General features: G+C 44.4%; 2 protein-coding genes across 2 annotated transcripts; one reads left to right on the forward strand and one right to left on the reverse strand.

Moving 5' to 3' along the window:
- Positions 1 to 458: 458 nt before the first annotated feature.
- LOC108921525 (nucleolin-like) lies at positions 459 to 6,336 on the forward strand. The gene is made up of 12 exons (XM_018731015.2): positions 459 to 583; positions 1,834 to 1,918; positions 2,817 to 2,900; positions 3,168 to 3,291; positions 3,509 to 3,642; positions 3,730 to 3,856; positions 4,343 to 4,458; positions 4,631 to 4,754; positions 4,873 to 5,006; positions 5,153 to 5,276; positions 5,648 to 5,829; positions 5,953 to 6,336. The coding sequence occupies exons 1-12, from the start codon at positions 557 to 559 to the stop codon at positions 6,009 to 6,011; spliced, it is 1,320 nt and encodes a 439-aa protein (XP_018586531.2). The 5' UTR covers positions 459 to 556; the 3' UTR covers positions 6,012 to 6,336.
- A 1,380-nt stretch (positions 6,337 to 7,716) lies between these two features.
- Positions 7,717 to 10,341, reverse strand: LOC108921375 (UDP-GlcNAc:betaGal beta-1,3-N-acetylglucosaminyltransferase 7-like). The gene is made up of 2 exons (XM_018730853.2): positions 10,100 to 10,341; positions 7,717 to 9,569 (listed from the first exon to the last, which is right to left on the reverse strand). The coding sequence occupies exon 2, from the start codon at positions 9,545 to 9,547 to the stop codon at positions 8,372 to 8,374; it is 1,176 nt and encodes a 391-aa protein (XP_018586369.1). The 5' UTR covers positions 9,548 to 9,569; positions 10,100 to 10,341; the 3' UTR covers positions 7,717 to 8,371.
- Between the last annotated feature and the right edge of the window lie 12,539 nt (positions 10,342 to 22,880).

Below are 22,880 nucleotides of genomic sequence, written 5' to 3' on the forward strand. Positions count from 1 at the left end.
TTTATTATAATCACACTTTAATATGACATTAATAGTCAAATTCACCAGAAAACCACGTGAAAAAAACAGTACACCTAACAGCTTTCAGGTGACAATAAATTGAACATGGAATGCATCACTGACTGTTGATGACCGTTAAAAAAGATTATTTGAGGATTAAAAATGCGTCTCTTCATTTTCGCACCAACTTCCGTCCTTTCCAAGCAGGAAAAAGGGGCGGTATCTGTATTTCTGTCACCAAAAACGTTCAAACTTTAATTGCACTTCACGGATGATTTATATTTGCATACTCCCGCCTTAATTCATTAGCTCAGCCAATGGAAGTCGTTGCGACAGACGTCAGTAGCCCGCCTCCATTTATTCCCCGCCCACATGCGGTACCTTTCATTTTTTTTGCCCCGCCCCGTTTCCTTAGCCACAGCATGAAGCTTCCTATTGGACATCCTTGCTCATGCGCAGTGACAGGACGTGACGCAGGTTCTCACGCCGCAGGAGCCACGTGCGGATCAGAGACGTATTTCATTTAATTAATGATTTTTGGGGAAGTGAAGACAAGATGGTAAAGGTAACCAAGGTAACCAAGGTAAGGAAGAACCCAAATTGTGCGTCTCCTCTGGCTCTGCTCGGAAGTGCGAAGGAACACGCGCTGCTGAGCAGTTAGCCGTTAGCGGTGTGTCCCTCCTGCTGATATAGGTCGGAGCACGACGTGAAACGAGTAGTTCGGGGGGCAGTTTTATCATGATTTTATTATAGGATTTATTAAAAGTTAATTATTGTCATGATAGTTCTTTATCATGAAAACCTGCGTTTTACCGCAACACTGACTACGCAAAAATTAAACCGCACGTGTCGCTTGGCCTTGCATGTCCAGCTTGCACTCTTCTTCGGGATCTCGCCGCGCGAGGGAGGGGAGGGCTCCGGCGGCGGGCCACGTGCGAGCCTCGCACGACCCCGGCATGATGATCCCGCGCGCCCGCCCGCGACACGCGGATGGTTCTCACGTCTGTCGCTGAGCAGTTAATCAGCGCTCAGGAGCAGCGTGGATAGACATGCAGTTGGACGGCAGGGGGAGTAGTAGTTAAAGTCACGCTCCTGTGCCCGAGGATGGGGACGTGTAGGGTTTACAGTCACTGCGGTAAGAATACCGTGCTGTGCACACGTGTCAAACACTGACAGTCAAGTGTCTCCGATCTCTCAGTTATATGGACAGAGGGGACAGAGTTAGGACCCTGAAGCTGAATGGACACTTGTGAAGCTTTCCCCACCATGAAGGACCTTAACATAGTTTTTATTTTTTTTTTAAATTTTTCGGTGTGAAAAGACACCAAAGAAGCAGGAGGTGAAGAAAAAATGCCCCCCAGCAGTAACAGAGGAGGAAGATGTAACAGATTTATTATTTTTCTTGTTGTTGTATTTATTTTAAATGTGTCTTTAACACGAGAGGGGTGCGGTGGCGCGGTGGGTTGGACCGCAGTCCTGCTCTCCGGTGGGTCTGGGGTTCAAGTCCCGCTTGGGGTGCCTTGCGACGGACTGGCGTCCCGTCCTGGGTGTGTCCCCTCCCTCTCTCCAGCCTTACGCCCTGTGTTGCCGGGTAGGCTCCGGTTCCCCGTGACCCCGTATGGGACAAGCGGTTCTGAAAATGTGTGTGTGTGTGTGTGTGTGTCTTTAACACACATGCGCCTCTGTTTATATTCCTTCCTGCAATTTCCTTTGCCGCTAATAAATTCTCCATGCAGGTGTCTGTCTTATGTGTCTATTTAATGTACTTTTATGAATATTTCGTTTTGAAGCTGCGTGTTTCTGAAAGGCGTGTACTTTTTTTTTTTTTTTAAGGCCCCCCTGAAAGCAGCGGCACGGAGCGCTAGAACCTGCAGGAAAACTGCTCCGGATGGAGGCGCTCTTATAGAGAAGGACGAAGGTAAGTGTGTTCTCCCTGGGGGGGGTTGTACGCGTGGTCGCTTCCCACCGCTCGGTGCAAATCCGGGTTTATATTTGAGAAGCCTACAGTGTTTTCTGTAACGTGCTTCAAGAGTCAGAAGTGTGGCATGTGGAGTTTGGGAAGTGAAGTTGAAGACCTCATATGTCCTCTGGAGTGGACAAAAACACACAGCTGGGACACAGGACCGACGCGTAATCTTTGTACGTGCGCTCGTGCCGTTATCGTTCCGTGAGTCGCGCGGGTCAGCTGAGGTCAGGCGGTGCGGCGAAAACACAGTATTGACCGCAGAAGCGTTACGCCGTCACTTCCTCCGACACGCAGGAAGTGGACTTACTGCTTTCGCCTGAAGCCTTTGCTCTTCTCAGCCGCGTCTCCCTGCGCAGATGGCGCTCCTAAAGCCAGTGCGAAGAAAGCGGGAGGGAAGACGGCCGAGGAGGGCAACAAAAAATCGGGTAAAAGTGATGATTCCGGAACTTTCAGTCCGGCGATATTGGGAAGCGCTGTCTCTTCCTGCTTCCCTTCTCAACGTCCAGAGCGTCGTTCCTCGATGTTTTGAGTTTGCCTACAGGTTGTTAGCTAGTTTGCTATTAGATATGATTGTAGCCATGTAATTATAATTAACTGATTTTAATTAATTTTGTGATTAATTTTATTGTATTTATGATTAATATAGGGGGGTGTGGTGGCGCAGTGGGTTTGGCCGGGTCCTGCTATCCGGTGGGTCTGGGGTTCGAGTCCCTTGGGGTGCCTTGTGACAGACTGGCATCCCGTCCTGGATGTGTCCCCTCCAGCCTTACGCCCTTTTGTTGCTGGGTTAGGCTCCGGCTCCCCGCGGTGTGTGTAATTAATATATAAGTTGTCATTTTTTTTTTCTCAGGGTTGGCCTTGATGCCTGGAAAGAAGAGGAAGGCAGAATCAGGGGATGTTTCTCCTGCCAAAAAGGCTAAACCAGAGACTGAAGGTACAGTACGGCACAGTGTGATACAGTTGCTCCGACCTGAAGGGGGAAGTGTGGTTTATGGGCTGCTGATGTGGCGTTAATTCAGTCATACGAGGTTTTCTATAAACTGTGTGCAGACAGTCCTCGGTTAGTTCAAACTCGCTCAGAAAAGCGCAGCCTAGAGCTTTTGACCGCGGTCAACTTGTGTTTCTCCTCCACACCCATCATGCAGATCGATTGATGACCTGCTCAATAAATCCGTTTTGTTGTTTTCACTCTTCTTTGCAGATTTCTCTGTTTTTGTTGGCAACTTGATGTCAGGAAACAGCCAGAAAGAATTCCGAAAGGCTGTGCTGAACCTTTTGTCCAAACACGGCCTCGAAGTTCAGGATCTTGTGCTGAATCGCGTCAAGTAAGAATCGAACCCCTGCGTGCATGAGGACCGCTTGTGGCGCCACCTGTTCTGTACGCACACTAATATCTGTACGTAGGTTGGAGATGGCGTTTGTTTTCATTAAGCCGACTGCTCCTTTGAGCCACCTGTGGCTTATCGTGGCTGTTTACGATGGTACGCTGTGGTCAGAGCGTTCCTGTGTGTGTGAGATGAGGTGTGTCCATCTCTCTTGCAGGAGGCGTGCTTATGTGAGCTTAACTTGTGAGGAGCACCTAAAGAAAGCCCTTGATCTGAACGGGCTGAATGTCCTGGGTCGGGAACTGAGGGTGGAGAAAGCCAAGAAGGACGTGTTCCGGAGCGGTAAGCGAGGTGAGACGCGTTTCCCTCGGCGCGACTCGGCAGCTCCGGTTTCCCGCCGTCTTTCGATTCACCTTTTTACCCAACCCGTCCCTGCAGAGAGCGACCAGCGCACCCTGTTTTTGAGGGAAGTTCCGTGCTCCGCTAAGAAGGAAGACCTGAAGGAAGTGTTCTGCCAAGCGGTGGACATCAGAATACCGAAAAGCCTGTCTGATGCTCCCAGGGGGTGGGTGTCCACTTCGGAGAGGGATGGGGGTCTTGCGTCTTCACCCAAGATCAAGGTTCTGTTTCAGTTTTTATGTATTGCAAGAAGGGGAGACACAGCGGTACAGCAGGTGGTGCTGGTGCCTCACAGCTCCTGTATTGTGGGTTCGAATGTGGCGCAGTCTGTCAGTTTGCATGTCCCTCCCTCTCGTGTTCATGCTTCCACCGGGTGCTCTGGTTTCCTCCCACAATTGAAACACATGTTTTCAGGTGAAATGGAGAGACCGGTGTGTGTGTGTGTGTGGTTTGACTGGTGGACCGGAGTTCCATCTAGGGTGTACACCATGCTTGTGGGATAGACTGTGGACCATCACAACCCTGAAAAGGGGTTGTTGTTGGTGATGGATGAATGGATGTAATTTTCTTTTATCTATTTATTTATTTTAAAAGTTGTATAAAAGTGTTTTCACTTCAGTTTTTTTTTTTTTTTTTTTTTAAACTCCAACAGAATTGCCTATTTGGAATTTGAAACGGAGGCCGTTGCTGAGAAGGTCATGGCAGAGAAGCAGGGAGCCGAAGTCAAAGGTTGCCCTGTTGTCCTGGAGTGGACGGGGCAGAAAAGAGGTATAAAGATGACGTTTCGGCCCATTTTGAGTTACCGCGAATGTACACCTGCGTCTCATGTTGTGTGCACGTCGGACGGGACGTCAGGAATTACTTAGCGCAGGTGTGTTTCCAGCCCTCTGATTGCACGTTTCCCCCCCTCCCCCTTTCTGATGGTGTTCCATACACCCAGCCCTTTCTCAGCAGACCCTTGTGGTGAAAAACCTACCTTCCGATGTGACGAAGGACACCCTCAAGGGAACGTTTGAGAAAGCAGTTGCTGTCAGATTGCCGAAGATCAAGGGGGCATTGAGAGGGTGTGTGTAGAGCAATGCGTTGCCTTGTTACCAGTGTACCTTAGAGCACTCAACCAAGTGTGTTGACTCCAAGTTGTGACACTTTGAGACGTCCTTTTTGTTGTCCTCTTTCATCTAGATTTGCCTTTGTGGATTTTGGGAGCAGCGAGGATGCCAAGGAAGCCATGGAGCGCTTGAACAACACGGAGATCAACGGCAGTTTGATCGTCATCGAGATGAGCTCCAAGGCTCGGCCTGGCAAAGAAAACCCTGGTTAGCGCTTGAGATGTTTCCAGAACTGTTTCAAAGGAAGTTTGATGTTTGCAAGCATTAGGGCTGTGGGCTCATAAGATGAACGAGATGTCCTTCCTGTCCCTATTCTGCACCTGCTTGAAGTTTAATGCATGTTGTGGCATTAGATGTGGACCTGAAGAGCCTCTGCGTCAAAGGTCTCTCGGAGAAAACAACAACGAAGGTCCTGAAAGAGGCCTTTCAGGGTTGTATCAGCGCAAGAGTTGTGATGAGCAAGGAATCGTCAAAAAGGTGCGTTTTTGTTGTGCATCATGGAGACGGAGTGAACTTTTGAGTCATATTCACATGAGCTCCTGGATGTCATGTGATCAGGTGTATGGGTTTGTCGGAAGACCACTGACCTGCTTCTTGTTCCAGGTTTCTGACCTTTGGTCATTTGTGAAACATGGCGGGATGGTGGTCAGTCCTGCTTTGATTGACAATGGGGTTTAATGAGGGGTCCAGTTGAATAGTAATGGTTTCATGTTGATGTTTTCACTTTTAGGGAGAAAGGTGTTGGTATAAATTGGACTGAAGTTTTTTGTAGGACTCATGTAGGTCTTGAGGCAACTCTGTTTTCTGCCTGTTCCACCTGTAAGTCGTGTTCACATTTTTTCCTCAAGGTTTGGATTCGTGGCCTTTAGCAATGAGAAAGCTTGCCGGAAAGCCAAGAGAGCCATGGCTCATTGCGAGATTGATGGCAGCAAGGTGGTCCTGGACTACGCCATGCTCACAGACAAAAGGGGCTGCCGTAAGACTTTTGGTCATAAAGGTGAACAAGGTGGAGATAAAGAGCTGCAACAGGGTGAGGCTGTACTTTTCTTCTACTTAGAATCAGTGGTCACATTCTGTAGATCACAACCAGTATCCTTCTCCCAGAATACAGTGGGTCAAAGTAGAGAAGTTTCTGAACCAGTCTCTGTTGCAGGTAAAGATTTCAAAGCTCAAGGCAAGACACGAAGGAAGAAGGCAAAGTTGGACAGCTGATTTATGCCGCTCTCTTGTAGCTGTAATAGTCTCCATGTTCTGATGGAGTCAAAGAATGCAGTAAAACATGCCAGCCACAGCAGGTTTGGCTGAAGAGAAGCACCCACAGCCTTGGTTTTAGGCATGTGTCTGCGGCTATAGGGGTCATGTACTTAATGTTTCTTAAATAGAGCAGTCTAAACAAACTCTCTGTGAAACTGCTGTATTTTACCTGTGCATTTGCACGATTCAGTTTTACCGATATTTTTTTTTTTTTTGTGAGTTTCTTGTTTCATTTGCAAATTGTATATAATGTACCAGAGCATTGAATAAACCCAGTACTAGGGTATTTTTACAACCGCTGGTGTTTTTGAGTGTCATTTTCTTGTAAGCATTTGCATTCTTGGATGTGTGCGGGAAGCCCAATGACAGGCTTAGTTCCCTTAGGCCTTTTCCCTAACATGTATATCAGCTTTGATGTGGATCACAAGTGTAGCTTAGTGACAGTCTCTGCAGCCAAAGTGCACCTGTAAAGGGTAACATGGACCACATTTCTTTTGGAACGGTGCTTCAGCTCTTCAATGTGTCTAGCAGACGTTTTCAAACAGGCAAACATCATACATGTGAATGATGACCCTGGTTACTTCTACACTATCTGAGATCTGTAGCAGCCCACATGTTGTGGGGTGATATACGAGAATAATGAGATTCTCTCACAGCTGCCTTGCTGTTTATAGTGCTCTGCTTTCTGGTTGTTTATACATCATCCATGTGTCCATACTGCATGGTGTCCACTATACAGTATGTCAAGCTGTATATAGTTTTGGCTTAATGTGAAGTTAAGGCCCATATCTAACAGGTATTCCTTGATGTATGCATGTTGAAATTAATTTTCACTGATACGCAAAACAGGCTGTTTGTTTCTCACATTTTTTGTCAGCATCTGATGTTCTTGCACTTACTGTGTGATTTTAGGTGTGCCTTGGTTGCGGCTGAGTTTAGTCCTGTAGGGAGTGACTGGAATGTTGTCATCATGTAGTGTTTTTTGTGTTCCTTTTCTTTGTGCATTATTTTGATTAGTGAGACATCTGAGCTCTTGTTTATTTTGATCTAGTTGTAATCAGTAGTAGCCATGTGATTTGCTGGGCTCCACTTCTCAGGATCCGTTCTTTAAAGTCAGGCTCACGCTTTTGTTTGGTCTTGCTCTTGAGCAGATTATTTTTGCCCTGGTGAAGCACGTGTTCTGATTTCATACAACTTGTAACAGAACAACTATTGAAGCTTCACCTTGTCTATTACTGCTTTTCTTTCTTTTTTTTTTTTTTTTTAAAAATTGAACCGGATAACTTTCTCAGGATCATTTATTTATCAAAAATTCACACTGAAAGAAACTCGTGATCATCCAGTTTGTTCAGGTGCACGTCACACCCTACTGAGTTTTGTTCTTTATGCAAGAGATGGAACTGCCCATGAGATTGTGTTACTCAAGAAAAAAGCACTACAGTAAAATAGTCCTATTTTAAGTTGTCACTTGCTGTAAATATGCCTTATATAGGACATTTAAAGACATTTACCAGTCCCAGTGTAAATTATTCTACTACTCATTCTACTGTTATTCTGTCTTTGCATGCAGTTTCTTGGCCTGCTGGTTTTCACTAAGGCTATGCTTTAGTTAGCCTTGATTGGCCTCTTAATCTGCTCATTTACATGATTCACACTATCAAGATTGAAAGGGTTCATAGGAAATTTACTGTAATCCTTTAGTCATATTCCATCTGTGGACAAATCCATGTGAACAATAAAAAAAATAAATAAATGCAGAACTGATACGAAGCAATGATGCTGAACAGCATTGTTTTTGCTGGAAAACTTGTTCTGCTTGCTTAAGCATGATGCCACATGTAACCTGAAACATCCCTGCTGAACTTTCCTTAAATGCATTCCTGTATTCATAACTTTTGATCACCACTACTGGAGTAAAAGGACTTGTGTACAGAGCGTCTGCACCAAATACTCGGATATACATTCTTAAGAAATAATGTTCCCAATACTGACATACAGAGATGAAAAGCTCATCTAAAATTAATTTTACACACAGATAAAGGCACTCAAACATACAGCCTTTGGCAGTAGAGAATTGGGGAGTGACAGTTTATCCAATGTGGCTTATTGCAAGGGAAATATATTTCTGATTACATTATTGTATATTAAATACAGTCCTAATTTAAGTTTTGATAAAAAAATTGTTACAAGCCCCCCACTCCTACCTTGTTTTATAATTGTTGAAAACTATTTTAAATTGTGTATTAATGCTCTTTGCACTTGATCAGAACTCAGCTTTTGAATGCAAAGCAGCACTCTTCCAGTCAGTTCTCTGTTGTCTACAGGTGCACATAGTCATATTTATGAGTGCAGATGAGATCTCTGTTGACAAGTTCCCACATTTTGATCAACTCTGGGGGCAGAAGCTTGTGCACTACAATCAGGCTCTTGAAGAAGCACGGCTCTTTGTTCAAAATGCTGGACTTATCCTTCACCAGACCGAAGGTTTTGAAGGCATTGTGCTTGATGGGTTTCACTTGGAGCGATCTGAGACACATGCCCAGGAAAACATCATCAATAGGATACAGCTCTATGCTTTGTGAGGCCATGTAGAGCTTTCTGGCTAGCACCCCATCCATTACAAAGCCTCCGCCACCTGCATATGGTGGATATCTTGGCTTGCTGTACAGTTCCTTGGGGATGTAGTACTTGCTCTCTCGGTTTCGAATGGGCTTTGCTGAAAAAATCACGTCTCCAACAAAGAGGTTTTTGACTTGAGTCTCTTTAAGGTACTCAATGATATTGGGGATGTTGACAAATATGTCATCATCCCCCTTGAATATGTACCGTACTTTATGGCAGTATATGGAGAACCACTTCAGAAAGTGTGTCTCTTTCAAGGTGAGATTATAGAAGCTGTCTAAGAAGTTCCACTGCAAGATGTCGCCAAAAATTTCATTCTCGTACTCCAGTAACTTTTGGTGGTGGGCCGACTCCCCATCATCGAGAGCTTCACCGAGGAGAAACAGTGTCCTGATCTTCTTGCCGTCAATTTCCTGCTTCTTCCCCCATGTCTTACGGATCAGCTCCCTGCGATCGTGGTGTGTGACGACAGACTTGATGACGACCAGCAGGTAGGTGTCCTCACTGCACTTCTCTGGATGGTTCATGACTATAGGGAAGTATCTGCAATGTCTGTAAAGCACATAGTTCTGGAACTTTGGCTCCAAGGAATTGAACCACATTGTCTGGGCGACACTGTAGTTTGCCATGCAGTCACTGGTGGTGACATCCCACTCCACTACCATTTGTGTCATGTATGGAGCCTCGGGAGTAGTCTCCAAGTCCTCTCTCAAGAACAGATCATGCTGTGAGGTAAATTCATGAGGAATGAGTTTCTGCAAGTCCACAGTCTTCACCCAAAGTTGATCTATGGTGATGTTACTCTTCATCATCACAGTCACCATGACTGCGGCCGCCAAAAGTATCACATACATTTTCAGGTACAGCCCCATTGCTGGTCTTGTCTAGCGGGAGCTACAAAGAAAGGCACAGGCTCATCTTTTATTTCCACTTTCATAGTTTCTGTAGCACAATAATTACATTACTGTATATTATATGTCAATGAAGTCATCAGTACTGAAGAAAAAATATTTGTGTTTAACTGAAAAAATTTACAAATGAAAAAGGGCAACTATCCATTTTTCTAATTGTAGAAGTGGCTGAATACAACAAGTGCTTCTTTTGTGCTCTAACGTTTAAAATATCGAAGATACCAAGACTAATCAAGCAAAGTGGGGTCGTTCGTCAGAATTTTAACTACATCAAGAATCATGTACTGTACAGCCATACATTTCCCGACACAAACCGTAAATGACAAATCTGTCGATGGATAAATGCACCAGATGAGTCATAACGAAAAAGAGAAATAAAAAAGAAGGATAAAAAGAAATAAAGAATTTGCCACAGAAATCACTACGGCTGACAACGAACCGACCGGTTATTCAACAAACAGGTTTACTTGAAGAGATTACAAAAAACAAATTAATTACCTCAGAGATACTTACTTTTTACGTGTTCTTCACTAAACGCGTTTGTAATATAGATTTAGCACATAAACAATAAATCAACAGATAAATGTAAGTTACCCTCCTCGCGACCTCCGCTCTCTCGAGACTAACCGTTCGGTCTCTTGTCACGAGAGGCTCCGAAGCTTTGCCGCGCGGAGGGGCGCCTCAGGTGAGCGCTCATGCCGCCTCCGGTCCTTTTATGGTCTCTTCCGGTCTGCGGCTTCCCATATTTGCCCGTTTACATGTTAACAGTGAGCAATATTAATTAAGATATTGCAGAATGGTCAAGTAAGTTACATTATGTAATTTTAAAATTACATTAATTTTAACGTGACTTCCTGGACCGGGAGAATGTGACAGCTTTGGCCAAACATTGTGTATGAATTGTGTAACAAGAAACCTGTTGCATGTCAGTCTCCTCCTTTAAATGAAAGAACAGATGCCTTTGTTGACAGTTGTAATGGGATCCTTTGCTTACTATTTACCCAACATATGTTATTTGTCCTCTAGTCACTCTCTCAGTTTCCTTAACCACTTGTTCAAGTCAGGGTCGTGGTGTTTGGGAGCCTATCCCAGAAGCTTGGGTGCAAGTACAGTATTTGCCCTCTAGTAATGCTCAATTTGACCGTTATTTGTTTGGTTCCATATTGTGGGAAATGGCCTCCTTTCAACAGAATGTATGATTTAATAATGGATCATAAACAGGCTGTAGCGGCAGATCTGCCGATCTAATGTCTTGGATTTTATCTGACACAGGATGCAACGCCTATGAAACATGAGTGAGACAATATTTCTGAACTGCTTGTCCCATTTGGGGTAACGGGGAGCCAGAGCCTAACCTGGCAACACAGGGCACAAGGCTGGAGGGGGAGGGGACACACCCAGGACGGGACGCCAGTCCGTCGCAAGGCACCCCAAGCGGGACTCAAACCCCAGACCCACCGGAGAGCAGGACCCGGTCCAACCCACTGCGCCACCGCACCCCCTCCTTCAAACAGCATTTTATATCAAATGATTTTGCATTTTCCATTCTTTTACAAGCAACCATTACTGTTACTGTATTGAAACATGTTTCCATGCATGTTTTAGAACTGTACATGTTCTGTTTATAGCAGTGACCCAAAGGTTGCTGGGTTAAATCCAGTAAGGGAAGTGCAAATCTACTGTTCATCTGGTACCCAAAATGAAAACAATAGCACTTAAAACTACAGCCTTCAGCCATAAACGACTAACCTGTCGAAACTCTATCAAAACGAAAATGAAATCAGTGTGTTCCACTGATGTATGGATGAGTGACCATTGTAAGTAGTATATCTAGCAGTGTAAATCACCTTGGTGAATAAGGTGTGTGGGCTGATAACACTACATAGAGTTCATTGGAAGTTGTTTTGGAGAAAAATGGCTGCTAAATAAATAAATTAAAAGAACACTACTGTTAATGTCTGAATATTAACCAGGAATGGTAAAATCCAATTTAAAATTGGACTGGTCAAAAAGTTTTCTTTTTTATAGGCAAAAAATCTCAGAAGATTGTGAAAGTGTCTCTTTAAATGCACAAACACCCTTTGGAGACTTTGTTTTGTTTTTGTGCACAACACACAACTAACGTGTTTTGACTAAGTACATAAAAGAAGGATTGAATAAACTAAGCTATTAGTTGTAGGCAAAGTAACAATTATCCACATGGGAAAGATGTGAATGTGGCTGTGTGAAAATCAGTCACAGAAATGAAGCTGAATTTAGCAGATCAGATGGCGATCTTCTAACACTAGTGATTAGACCATTCTAATTTTAATTTCTTTTCCAAATCAGTGGAATATGTCTATAAATAAAATAAAGATAAATTATGCCATATCTCATACTGGATTATTCAGTAGCTAAGTAGCTACTGAAAATGAATGGATGGAATGAATGGAAATAGAAATAAGGAAAATCTTACCAGTAGTAAAGTCTTCCTTTTTTTCTGACTTAACAGTATATTCAAAACAGACCTGTATTTTCACACAGACTCTTTTCTTCCCACCTACTTCACATGATTCTTGTTGCATGTTTATTTTATTAGGCTGAAATGTCATATTTGCTCTTAATTCAGCAACATCTCTAGACCAGAAAAGGGAGACAATATAATAACAATAAATTACTTGAAAACACAGCTGTACAATCCATGAGATGAACACTAATAACTACACACACACACACACACACACACACACACACACACACACTGTCTGAACCGCTTGTCCCATACGGGGTCGCAGGGAACCGGAGCCTACCCGGCAACACAGGGCATAAGGCCGGAGGGGGAGGGGACACACCCAGGACGGGACGCCAGTCCATCGCAAGGCACCCCAAGCGGGACTCGAACCCCAGACCCACTGGAGAGCAGGACCCAGTCCAACCCACTGCGCCACCACACCCCCTTTAATAACTACACAATCTTCTAAATAATCTGGTACAGAGCAAAAACAGACCATTAAACAAAGAGAAGAATTTGGAAGAACAAAGAAACAATTGGAGACCAACAGACTACTAATAATTACCCATAAAACAGCAAAACTGCAGAACTGACACAAACACTTTTTTTTCTGTAACTGATCATTAAAACTGATCAAACTGATCATAAATCGACTGGGGTTTTAAGTCTTCTGGATGAGACTGCGTCGTGTAGGAAACTGGTTCCGACATTTCACTTCCCCTGTTGGAAAAATCTTCAGGGAGTTTCCACATCTTGCGAAGGCTGGATGTGAACTGGAGTGTTTGACAAGGGTGGGCGTATTTATGGGCGGGGTTGGAGGTCGTAGCAGGTTGTCCCATTAGGTGGTGTCCCTGCTGTGTTGTACCTGGACACCCCTCATTTCGAATCTTCATTCCAGACCCATGACGACCCAACTGCCTCATACGGAAGCTCAGATCAACGAGCTGACCAGGAACTTGAAGAATACAGCGCAGGTGGAAAATAGAAAAAAATCTTTAAAAAATTTTTAAAAATCTTAAAAAATCTAACAAGATTTTTAAAGGATTTTAACATATTCAGAATACTTATCATATTTATGAAGCAAAACATTTAAAATAGAGCTGTATCCCAGTTTACTAGGAAAATGGGTTGTTGTCTTGGGAGAACAATTAAATAGGAAGTAAATAGTTTAGAAAATGCCTTTATTTAAGCTGGAAGTGCAGATCCTCAGTCTGATGTAAAGCACGGAAGATGCATCCTGCTTTGACTGGGCGGTCTAGACTAACAGGTTGTGAATTGAGAAGGGAGCCATATTTCATTTTCTTCATTTGACATTCTTGAATGATGACAAGTCTTCCAGGTTCACAAACAGTCTGTCTTACACAAACTTTGAACTCAGGCCTGGCCAAGCAATGAGGGCCTGGAAGCCTGTTGGGTCATAAAAAATTACTGTATATCAATATAGTCAGCCTGGGGAAGAGCATGGGCAGTACAGTATTTGGCCTCTAGCAATACTCAGTTTGACTGTTGTGTGTTGGGTTCCAGACATTGTGGGAAAGGGCCTTCTTTTAATAAAATGTATAATGTAATAATGGATTCATAAACAGGCTGTGGAGGCAAATCTGCTGGATCTGCTAGAACGGAGCTGAGTTGAAAACATGACCTGGTGTCAATGATCCGAACACCACTGTTTACCTGGATTCAAACCACTGAGAATCTTTACACGCATGTTGCACCTAAAACCAGAAGGTTGTTGCAGATTCTGCTGAACACAGGCATGTGCCATTCTAAAAATAGGCAGCTTTACGTCAGCACAGCAACATATTCTGGTTTTATTATGGGATTGCGACATCTCTGATCTGATGAATTCAACCATGGTCAGTCTCAAAAAATTCCCAGTTGTAGCTGTCAGTGAAGGGAGCTGATGTGTATAGAAAGGAGATAATAAAGAGTGCTGCAGATTCTCTGTAAACTCCCAGCCTTGTACATGTTGTTTTGGAACTTTTAAAATGTCTTCTAACTAGTATTAAATTGGTGCGAGATGTGAATTTGTCCAAACACAACATGCTGGTCCACATTCTGATGGGTAGGATCCTCCCCACCAGCAGGTGGTATAGCAGTTTGTGCTCTTGCCTTGTACTCAAAGGACCTGGGTTCAAATCCCACCACCTGATGGAGTCCCCTTGATCAAGGTCCTTAACTGATAAAGTAAAAGTTACCCAGGTGTATGAATGGGTAAATCACACACGTTGTCTGAAGCCGCTTGTCCCAAGCAAGGTTGTAGCAAGTCAGAGCCTAACCCGGCAACACAGGGCGCAAGGCTGGAGGAATAGGGGACACACCCAGGATGGAATGCCAAGGCACCCAAGCCCAGACCCATCCGAGGGCAGGCACAGGCCAAACCTGCTGCACCAGCACACCCCCTCACAATGAGTAGCTTAGTGTATTTTCTTGAGCTTAGTGTGGAAAACTTTATCATGCTGTGAAACTTCCTGCATTGGGTGTTGTTAGTAAATTCTGGAATACACGTGATGTGATTACCATGTTGGTGGTAGCCATCCCCTTTTTTATTCTCTATGTTGTTCCAGTACCCTGCAGTGATGCTTTGAACCAGCACCCCTCTAGGACATCAGAAGCTCCGGGTGTCAAAGTACAGTCTACAAATCTTCTGGAATTTTCACTGATGAGTCTAGAGAAACTGAACTAAACAGATTGATGCCCCAAGGGTTTGGGCAGCCAGCTGGCCTGGGTTACCCCATCACCGTACCATCACCCCCTCAGAATTTTATTTTCTCCATTTTCTTGCTACATCAGTTTTTGCTTTCCTCTCCTCTGTGACCAGATGACCACTTCCTCATCATAAAGGATGTTTCCCCACCATATCTACTGAAGAATTTTTTCAAGCATCTATTTCTTCGAGTGGGGGGTGAGGTGGCGCAGTGGGTTGGACCGGGTCCTGCTCTCCAGTGGGTCTGGGGTTCAAGTCCTGCTTGGGGTGCCTTGTGATGACCTGACATCCCGTCCTGGGTGTGTCCTCTCCACCTCCAGCCTCACACCCTGTGTTGCTGGGTTAGGCTCTGGCTCCCTGTGACCCCATATGGGACAAGTGGTTCAGATGATGATGTGTATGTATTTCTTTGAATTTGTTCCAGTTATTTTAGTTGTGTTTATGACAATATAAGCAATCATACTGTAATAATATCATTGTTATGTTACTGGGTGTAACGTCTTGTGTACATGAGTGATGGCAATTGCTTTAATTGTAACCTTGCGTCTGCCTTGTGTCTGTTTTAACTTCATATATATTAATATAGAAGAATAAATTATTATTATTATTATTATTATATTTAGAGGAAGGGGCCACTCAAATGAGAAAAATTCTTATAAAAATTTTCATTTTACTCCAATCTGAGAGCGGTTCATATTATTTAAATGTGTGTAATCTGCTCCATATTCACATGTTCCCAGTTGAATGTTGGATTCTCAGGTTTCGGGAGGGTGTAAAACAAGGTAACCTCCAAAAGGGGATGACACTGTGCTGAATCAGTACTAATATTTGTGTATTTTTCTTTCACGTGGGCCTGCCGTTGTTTAACCAAAAACTTGGACACTGATGGCGAAACCAGGCCTGGAGTCCCATATTCCGGTCCACACCTGAGGGGCAACTTTCCAAGACGTCAGAGAGATACGAGACTGATGTGCGACTCAGCCCGACAGTGAGAAACACGGGCACAAAGCGCAAGCCTTGCACATTCTTGAACCTGCCTGCCGTTCTCGCTTGATGGTTTCTTATTCATTATAATTAAAACCCTAAGTATTAAACACAAGAAGTTTGCAGTTCATTCCAGCAAGTTTATATTAATCTTTTGCGGCACACAGGAGCTTCGCCACACCCACCTGCTTGACGACAGTGTGTCAATGGTATTTAAATGGAATGTCAGAGGATGGGGGCATTTCGCTGTGGAGTGGAGTGAGAGTGGGGTGGATGCCGATGGTGACCCTCACTCCTGGATTATTGTCTCGTGTATTTGTGTCCCTCTGTGTTTAATATTTTTTTGTAGTGTCTCTGTAAGACCACCTTATGCCACCTCACACCTGGAAAGTCCCCAAACCCAGAACACCTCGGTTTACTTTTACATTTCCTTTAAATGTTTCCTCCTGCCAGATCAGATTGTGTTTGCGCAAGAACATTAACTGTAAATTCTTACAAGTCTGCTGTCAGTGTCCATTCATGCAGAAGATCGCTCTATGCAACAGGAAAGTACAGCAGCACGTCACTTAGGTCCCCAGGAGTTTCACGGCCAAGTCCTGTCTTAGACAGGTGCCACTCGCAGTGATGTTAAATATAAGTTGAAGGGTCATTTACACTTTTAGATGAGCCCATATTTACTGTAATGTAACTTTATTACTGTGGGTAATAAAGTTGTGATCTATTGTCTGGCATTTGAAGGCCCCAGGTTCGAATGCCACCTCCTTCGATACTCTTCTGTTTAGTATTTCTTTTGAATTAATACACCAAGAATTACCAGCTGCATAAAAGAGTGAATCGGTGTAAGTAGTTCAGCGAAAAAGCTCCACTTTGTCAGCATCTTTGGAGAAATAATATTTATTGTTGTTATTATTAACAGAATGATAACAGAATCAGTTCCCTGGAAAAACACAAACAGATTTGGGTAAATACAGCACAAGGGCAGAGGGTGGCAGAGGATGACAAACCTTGTGATTTTGCAGGTGTATAAGCAGAGACCAATCAAAGTTTTTCAAAATAATCTTTTGAATAGCTGAGATTACTCTGTTCCACAAGCTTGTTTCAGATTACATTCCTAGAATGAAAAGACAATGGACTAAACCAGCATGTAATCTAGAAGGTGAATCACATTCTCCTCGCATGAGGGATTTAAATTAATCTGGGTGTTCTGGTGACCGTTGACAGGTTAACCTGCTCTGTCAGCCCCTCGTTGTTAAAAACAAAAATCGTTCCATGGCATGTGTTAAAACACTTTTTCTGTAGCACTGAACTTATTGGGAATCTGTATATGTTACATAACATATACAGATTCTCAATAACTTCAGCGCTACATAAATAGTAAAGAAAAAATAACAAATGATACATATATATGTTATAAATACAGCTAGCATTTTTTATATACTGTATCTATTTATGTGCTGTTTTGTGTTAGCTGTATATTATATTTTTATATACATAGATATGCTGTAGGGGGGTGTGATGGCGCAGCGGGTTTGACCAGGTCCTGCTCTCTAGTGGGTCTGGGGTTCGAGTCCTTCCTGGGGTACCTTGAAACGAACTGGTGTCCCGTCCTGGGTGTGTCCCCTCCCCCTCTGGCCTTGTGCCCTGTGTTACCGGGGTAGACTCTGGTTTGCCGCGACCCCAGCTGGGACAAGTGGTTTCAGACAATGTGTGTGTAATTATAATACACTGTTACATCTGTGGGGGTGCGGTGGCGCAGTGGGTTGGACTGCAGTCCTGCTCTCTGGTGGGTCTGGGGTTCAAGTCCCGCTTGGGGTGCCTTGTGGCGGACTGGCGTCCCGTCCTGGGTGTGTCCCCTTCCCCCTCCGGCCTTACGCCCTGTGTTGCCGGGTGGGCTCCGGTTCCCCGTGACCCCGTAAGGGACAAGCGGTTCTGATAATGTGTGTGTGTGTGTGTGTGTGTTACATCTGTCATGTGTAAATATTTAGACATAATCATTAAATTATATTAAAGAATACACAGTTTAATATTTTTTCATGGTTCTTACTTTTAAGATTACTCAATAAGTTTTTCTTAAGTTGTTCTGCCAAACTGTACAAATTGCTTTTACATTTGTTTATTTGTCTGACATTTTTCTCCAAAACAGTTGAAAATGTTGATCTACTCACGATTGTTCATTAATTTATAAAACGGCATAATATTTCCTGTATGAGTTCTAGGTGAGTCCCATGATCAAGGGTGCTACAGCCTCAGGGGGATTCAAACCTGGGTTCTTTGAAGGCAAGATGACGGCGCTAAACACTACGCCTCCTGCTGAGCTTATAGTGGTGCAATAAAGTGCACCTGTTCATTCCATCACACAAAGGACTAAAACAAACAAAGAAACAACAAAGAATTTTAAAGAACACACACACACAGTTAGCAACACCCAGGCTCCTCATGCGAAACCATGTGCACTGCTCTTTCAGCACAGACACACCCTACCGATGATTGACCTCTTATTACTGTAATACATTAAACTGTATTTTTGTGCAGGTTATAAGCCAGTTAGAATAGAGTTTCTGAGTTCAGCTCCTGGTCACTGGTTGTGTGCAAACATGCTTTATAGAAGCCAGTATGTAGTAGAGCTGTGACATTTCCAAAGTGACGTGACATGTTCATTTTCTCCGTACCCACGTCAGTAATATGATCCGAATCGAGGTGTGATGACTGTGATGACTGTGAAAACGAGATACGGATCTAGAAAGAAGTGACACAAGATCTCGTGACTCAGAACAGTTTTCATTTTGACCATATACCCATGCACATATTGAAAAAGTACAATTTATGTAATGCATAAATTGTACTTTTGCTGAGATGTACGTCGCTTTGGACAAAAGCATCTGCTAAATGAATAAATATAAATGTAAATGTAAATGAAGGATCAACATCAATAAAAATATACCGGGGTAAAAAGATTTCAACAACCCGAATTTAAACTGTATAAACATCATCTGTGCTCATCATTTATGTTTTTGCGTGTTAGAAACCTTTAATGTTTAATGTAACTGATGCGTTCATTTTGGGTGACTCACATGGATGTTCAGCTCATTTGTACGGATAGGTAATTATTACAGTATTGAACCATGGTAAGTACATTTCTCAAGCATACAACAGCAGGAGTGGGATTTGAACGCAACACCTTCCTATTTATAAGACAGGAGCGCCAACTACTAGGCCGCCTGGTACCCTAACATGTCTAAACCCACACTATTTGAATTATATTCCGATATGTTTAAATTCAGAGAATTAGTTTTTACCCAAAAGTGGGATGGCAGTTCTGGGATCTTTCCAAGTACAAAAATTTTGCTTTTAAATTCCATTCCAACTTAGTATGTGCTCTATGTCTGTGTCTTTAATAATCGAAACAAAAAGCAGCGGAATGCTGAGCCCTGCTGTCACCTCCCTGTCCGTGTGTCCTGTATCTTCATATCTTCAACTACATCTGTTTAAAGACATTCCACCTTTTCAGAGAATTTCGTAAATTTTTGGCACGAAAATAGTTACCATGTAAATGTATGTATTTATATTTCTTTTATATTGTATTTGTATTTACAGTATATGCAGTTATAGTGTGTGAGTGACAGAGAGAGTGTGTGTGTTTCACTGATGTATTGATGAGTGACCCAGTGTAAGTAGTGTATCTAGCAGTGTAAGTCACCACGGTGAATAAGGTGTGTGGGCTGATAACACTACATAGAGTTAATTGGAAATCGCTTTGGAGAAAAGCGTCTGCTAAATAAATAAATGTAAATGTAAATGCATAAAACATTGTAAATTAATGTTTTAAACCAAGGGGGCGCGGTGGCGCAGTGGGTTGGGCTGCAGTCCTGCTCTCTGGTGGGTCTGGGGTTCGAGTCCCGCTTGGGGTGCCTTGCGGTGGACTGGCGTCCCGTCCTGGGTGTGTCCCCCTCCCCTTCCGGCCTTATGCCCTGTCTTACCGGGTAGGCTCCGTGACCCCGTATGGGACAAGCAGTTCTGAAAGTGTGTGTGTGTGTTTTAAACCATAAGGTGAAATACTGTGTTTTTACCTTTTAGTATTTATAGTTAAAAATATATATACATTTTACAGCATTTTTTAATGCTGTAATACAGTAAAAAAAGAGGCATAATGACCTTATCTTCAACCCAGGTATTACTGTCACAGTGGGGGTGTGGCCAAACCTTAATACTGACTCCTCCTCTCAAAACGTGATCCAATCAGCCGCAAGTGAGCGCATTAGTCGCTGTCCACAAGGTGGCAGTGTGTGTTTGCTTGTACAATGTGGTAGAAACCATTCATGGAATGACAATTTGTCCTCACACAGGGGTGTGACAGCGGGTCCTCATCAGGAGCACGGGTTCGACAGAGTTCAGGGTGGCTGTGGACACAGACGTTACCAGCACGGACCCCTTTGTGGGTGTGGTCTCCTTCAGGATGCGCCCTTTCTTCAGGCTCAATGGGCCCATGATGAATCGCCCACCCAGGGGCGGTCTCGGTGATCGGAGGACGTGCTGTGAGCCCCACAAAGTCCCCCTTTCACTCTAAACACAAACAGGATGCCCAAGTGGTCCCCTGCTGCGAACACACTCTTTCCAGACCGGCTTCCTGTTTCGATGTTCCATTTAGCCTGCAGAAAAAGCGCGATACGGTCAAACACGGTCGCACTGTAAACAGCATGACGTGGATTAGCTTTTTTTACATTACATTTATTTATTTCGCAGACACTTCTCTCCAAAGCAACTTCCAATGAACTCTATCTAGTGTCACCAGCCCACACACCACATTCACCACGGTGACTTACACTGCTAGATATACTACTTACACTGGGTCACTCATCCATAGATCAGTGGAACACGCACACACCCTCTGTCACTCATACACTATGGGGAAACCTGAACAGCAAGTCTTTGGACTGTGTGAGAAAACCAGAGCACGCGGCAGAAACCTACGCAGACCCAGGGAGAACATGCAAACTCCACACAGACTGAGAGGGGATCGAACCCACAGCCGTTCGCGCCACCCAGGTGCTGTGCCACTGTGACATCCAACTTGCAGTTGTGCTGGAAGCTTCTTTCCTTTATTGACCAGACCTGTTCTGGGATGCTGACGGTCCAATAGGAGTGTCTGGAATTTCAGGTGACTATACTGGTGGACATGGTGATGCAGTGGGTAGCCCTGGTGCCACGCATCTCAAGGGCTCGGGATTTGGATATGGGTTCGAATCCAGATAAGTCTTTGTGGAGTCTGAATGTTCTCCATGTGTTCATACAAATTTTTTCTGGTGCTCTTACTCCCTGCAGTGGACAAGCGATTATTGATGATGGATGGATGAATGAACGTCCCTGAAATATGGAAAATCTTAAAGGAATTTCTGGAATTTTAATGTGGGATTTTTACTTGAAGGTAAAACGGGGGCCGTGAGGTCAGGAAGCAGTGAACAGAGATGCGTCGAGTTCTTTCACTGGGGTGGCTGCCTTCTCGTTAACATATGGCCACGCCCCCCACTGCTGAACCTGGCAAAGAGCTAGAGCTGATGTCTCGCACACTTTCTAAGGAGTGTCAATGGTGGGGCAGAGGCATCCACTGGAACATCACCTGTATCTACTTGGGGCTGGACAAAGGGCAAGGGCAGCAGGGTTTCACACGAAAATAGGCTTTTGTTAATAACACCGCAAAGAAACAAGCCCTTGTGGATCTCGAACCCTCTGGAAACTGAGCACTTGGGCCCTTGGTGCACAATCTCAAGTCTTTCATTCCTGTCTATCTCGAACCTCCGCCAGCACCGCCTGCTCGACGCTTCTTCTGATAGAACCCACAGCCCTCCACCAAAGGTCTCATGGCCATTCCAAGATACCAGGGTACCATTGGGGTAAAAGTTGCCATCGCGATTCATTTGAACTCAGCGAGCCGAGATTGAAGAAATCGTTTATCAAACCCCCTGATCACGGTCAGCCTGCATTGCACAACGGCAAGTAGAAGAGAACCAGATGCACTTGCTATTTATAGACGCTCACCGTAACGCCTGACATAATCGCGGTCGCATGGGTCAGCATGAGACCATGTGCTTCCGTCGCTCTGCTGCAGGATATTTTTGGCTTTGATTAGTCCGAAATTGAATTTAGATGGGCTAAATCTAGAGAGTTGATTTGTTGTCACCTACTCACGTGTTGGCGCCATCCGACGTTACTCCACCTTCTCTTTCGACCGAGCGCTGTGCTGAAATATTAATCATTCACATACAAGCACAGATGCTTCCGGGTTGTTTTATAAATAGGCGTGGAGAAAATTGGTTGCGGGTCTTCGGTGGATGGAGGGAGAGATAGTGGGAACGGAAAGCGGTTAGTGCACCTCCCAAACCTCCGCATTCATAGCTCATGCTGTGCGACTGAGAAAGTCCATTCTGTGGGGTAGAGGGCTGAGCGCAGTTCCGCCCCCTGCCCAAAATTCTCTCCGGGGTGTATAGAGCAGGCAGCTTAGTGGGGCATGACCCCGGTATCCATCGGGTAAGAAGGCCTTGTTGATATCCACTATGTATGCATGTATGTATATAATAATCCGCTGTTGAGGTGTGACTGTCACGGTAGCTGGGGGTCTCATGGGTTCGAATTGCAGGTGTCCTTTCAGCACGTGGAACAGCGAAAGAACTCTGAGATGGGGGCGGGGTTAAACCCTGGGGTGGTCTCCCTAGGCCTGCTGGGTAGACATCGCATAGCCCCCACACGCTCAAACGACCACAAACAACGAGCCGGTGCCGAAGCATGCCAAACCGCCCAGATGCAGGCCAGCTGGTGCTGCGGCCGCTGGTTCGATGGGACACAAAAGCTCTTCCTGGAGATCAATAAGCCCCAGATCAGTCGAGCTGCACTTGACCAGCAAGTGACATTGGAGCAGTTGCTACACGAGCCAAAGGTCTTCCTTCCCGTTCGGTCACTGCTGTCCTTTGGAGGGTGTTTGTTACCAATCCATGAAAGTAGGACACAAATATGATTATTACTACTGTTCCATTTAGGCAATACTTTTCTCCAACGTGACCTACAATGGGAGGTTTTGTGCACTAATCTACTGGCCCTGGTTTACCCATTTATGCAGCACG

Source organism: Scleropages formosus, chromosome 25 (genome assembly GCF_900964775.1).
Source record: "Scleropages formosus chromosome 25, fSclFor1.1, whole genome shotgun sequence".
Classification (NCBI taxonomy): domain Eukaryota; kingdom Metazoa; phylum Chordata; class Actinopteri; order Osteoglossiformes; family Osteoglossidae; genus Scleropages; species Scleropages formosus.

Excerpts from the sequence above, each read along its gene's own strand:
- LOC108921525 (XM_018731015.2), top strand. The coding sequence starts at position 557 with ATGGTAAAGGTAACCAAGGTAACCAAG. Across the intron at positions 584-1,833 it reads AGGTAACCAAGGTAACCAAG|GCCCCCCTGAAAGCAGCGGC; the intron begins GTAAGGAAGAAC and ends TTTTTTTTTAAG. Across the intron at positions 5,007-5,152 it reads GCCTGGCAAAGAAAACCCTG|ATGTGGACCTGAAGAGCCTC; the intron begins GTTAGCGCTTGA and ends TTGTGGCATTAG.
- LOC108921375 (XM_018730853.2), bottom strand. The coding sequence starts at position 9,547 with ATGGGGCTGTACCTGAAAATGTATGTGATACTTTTGGCGGCCGCAGTC.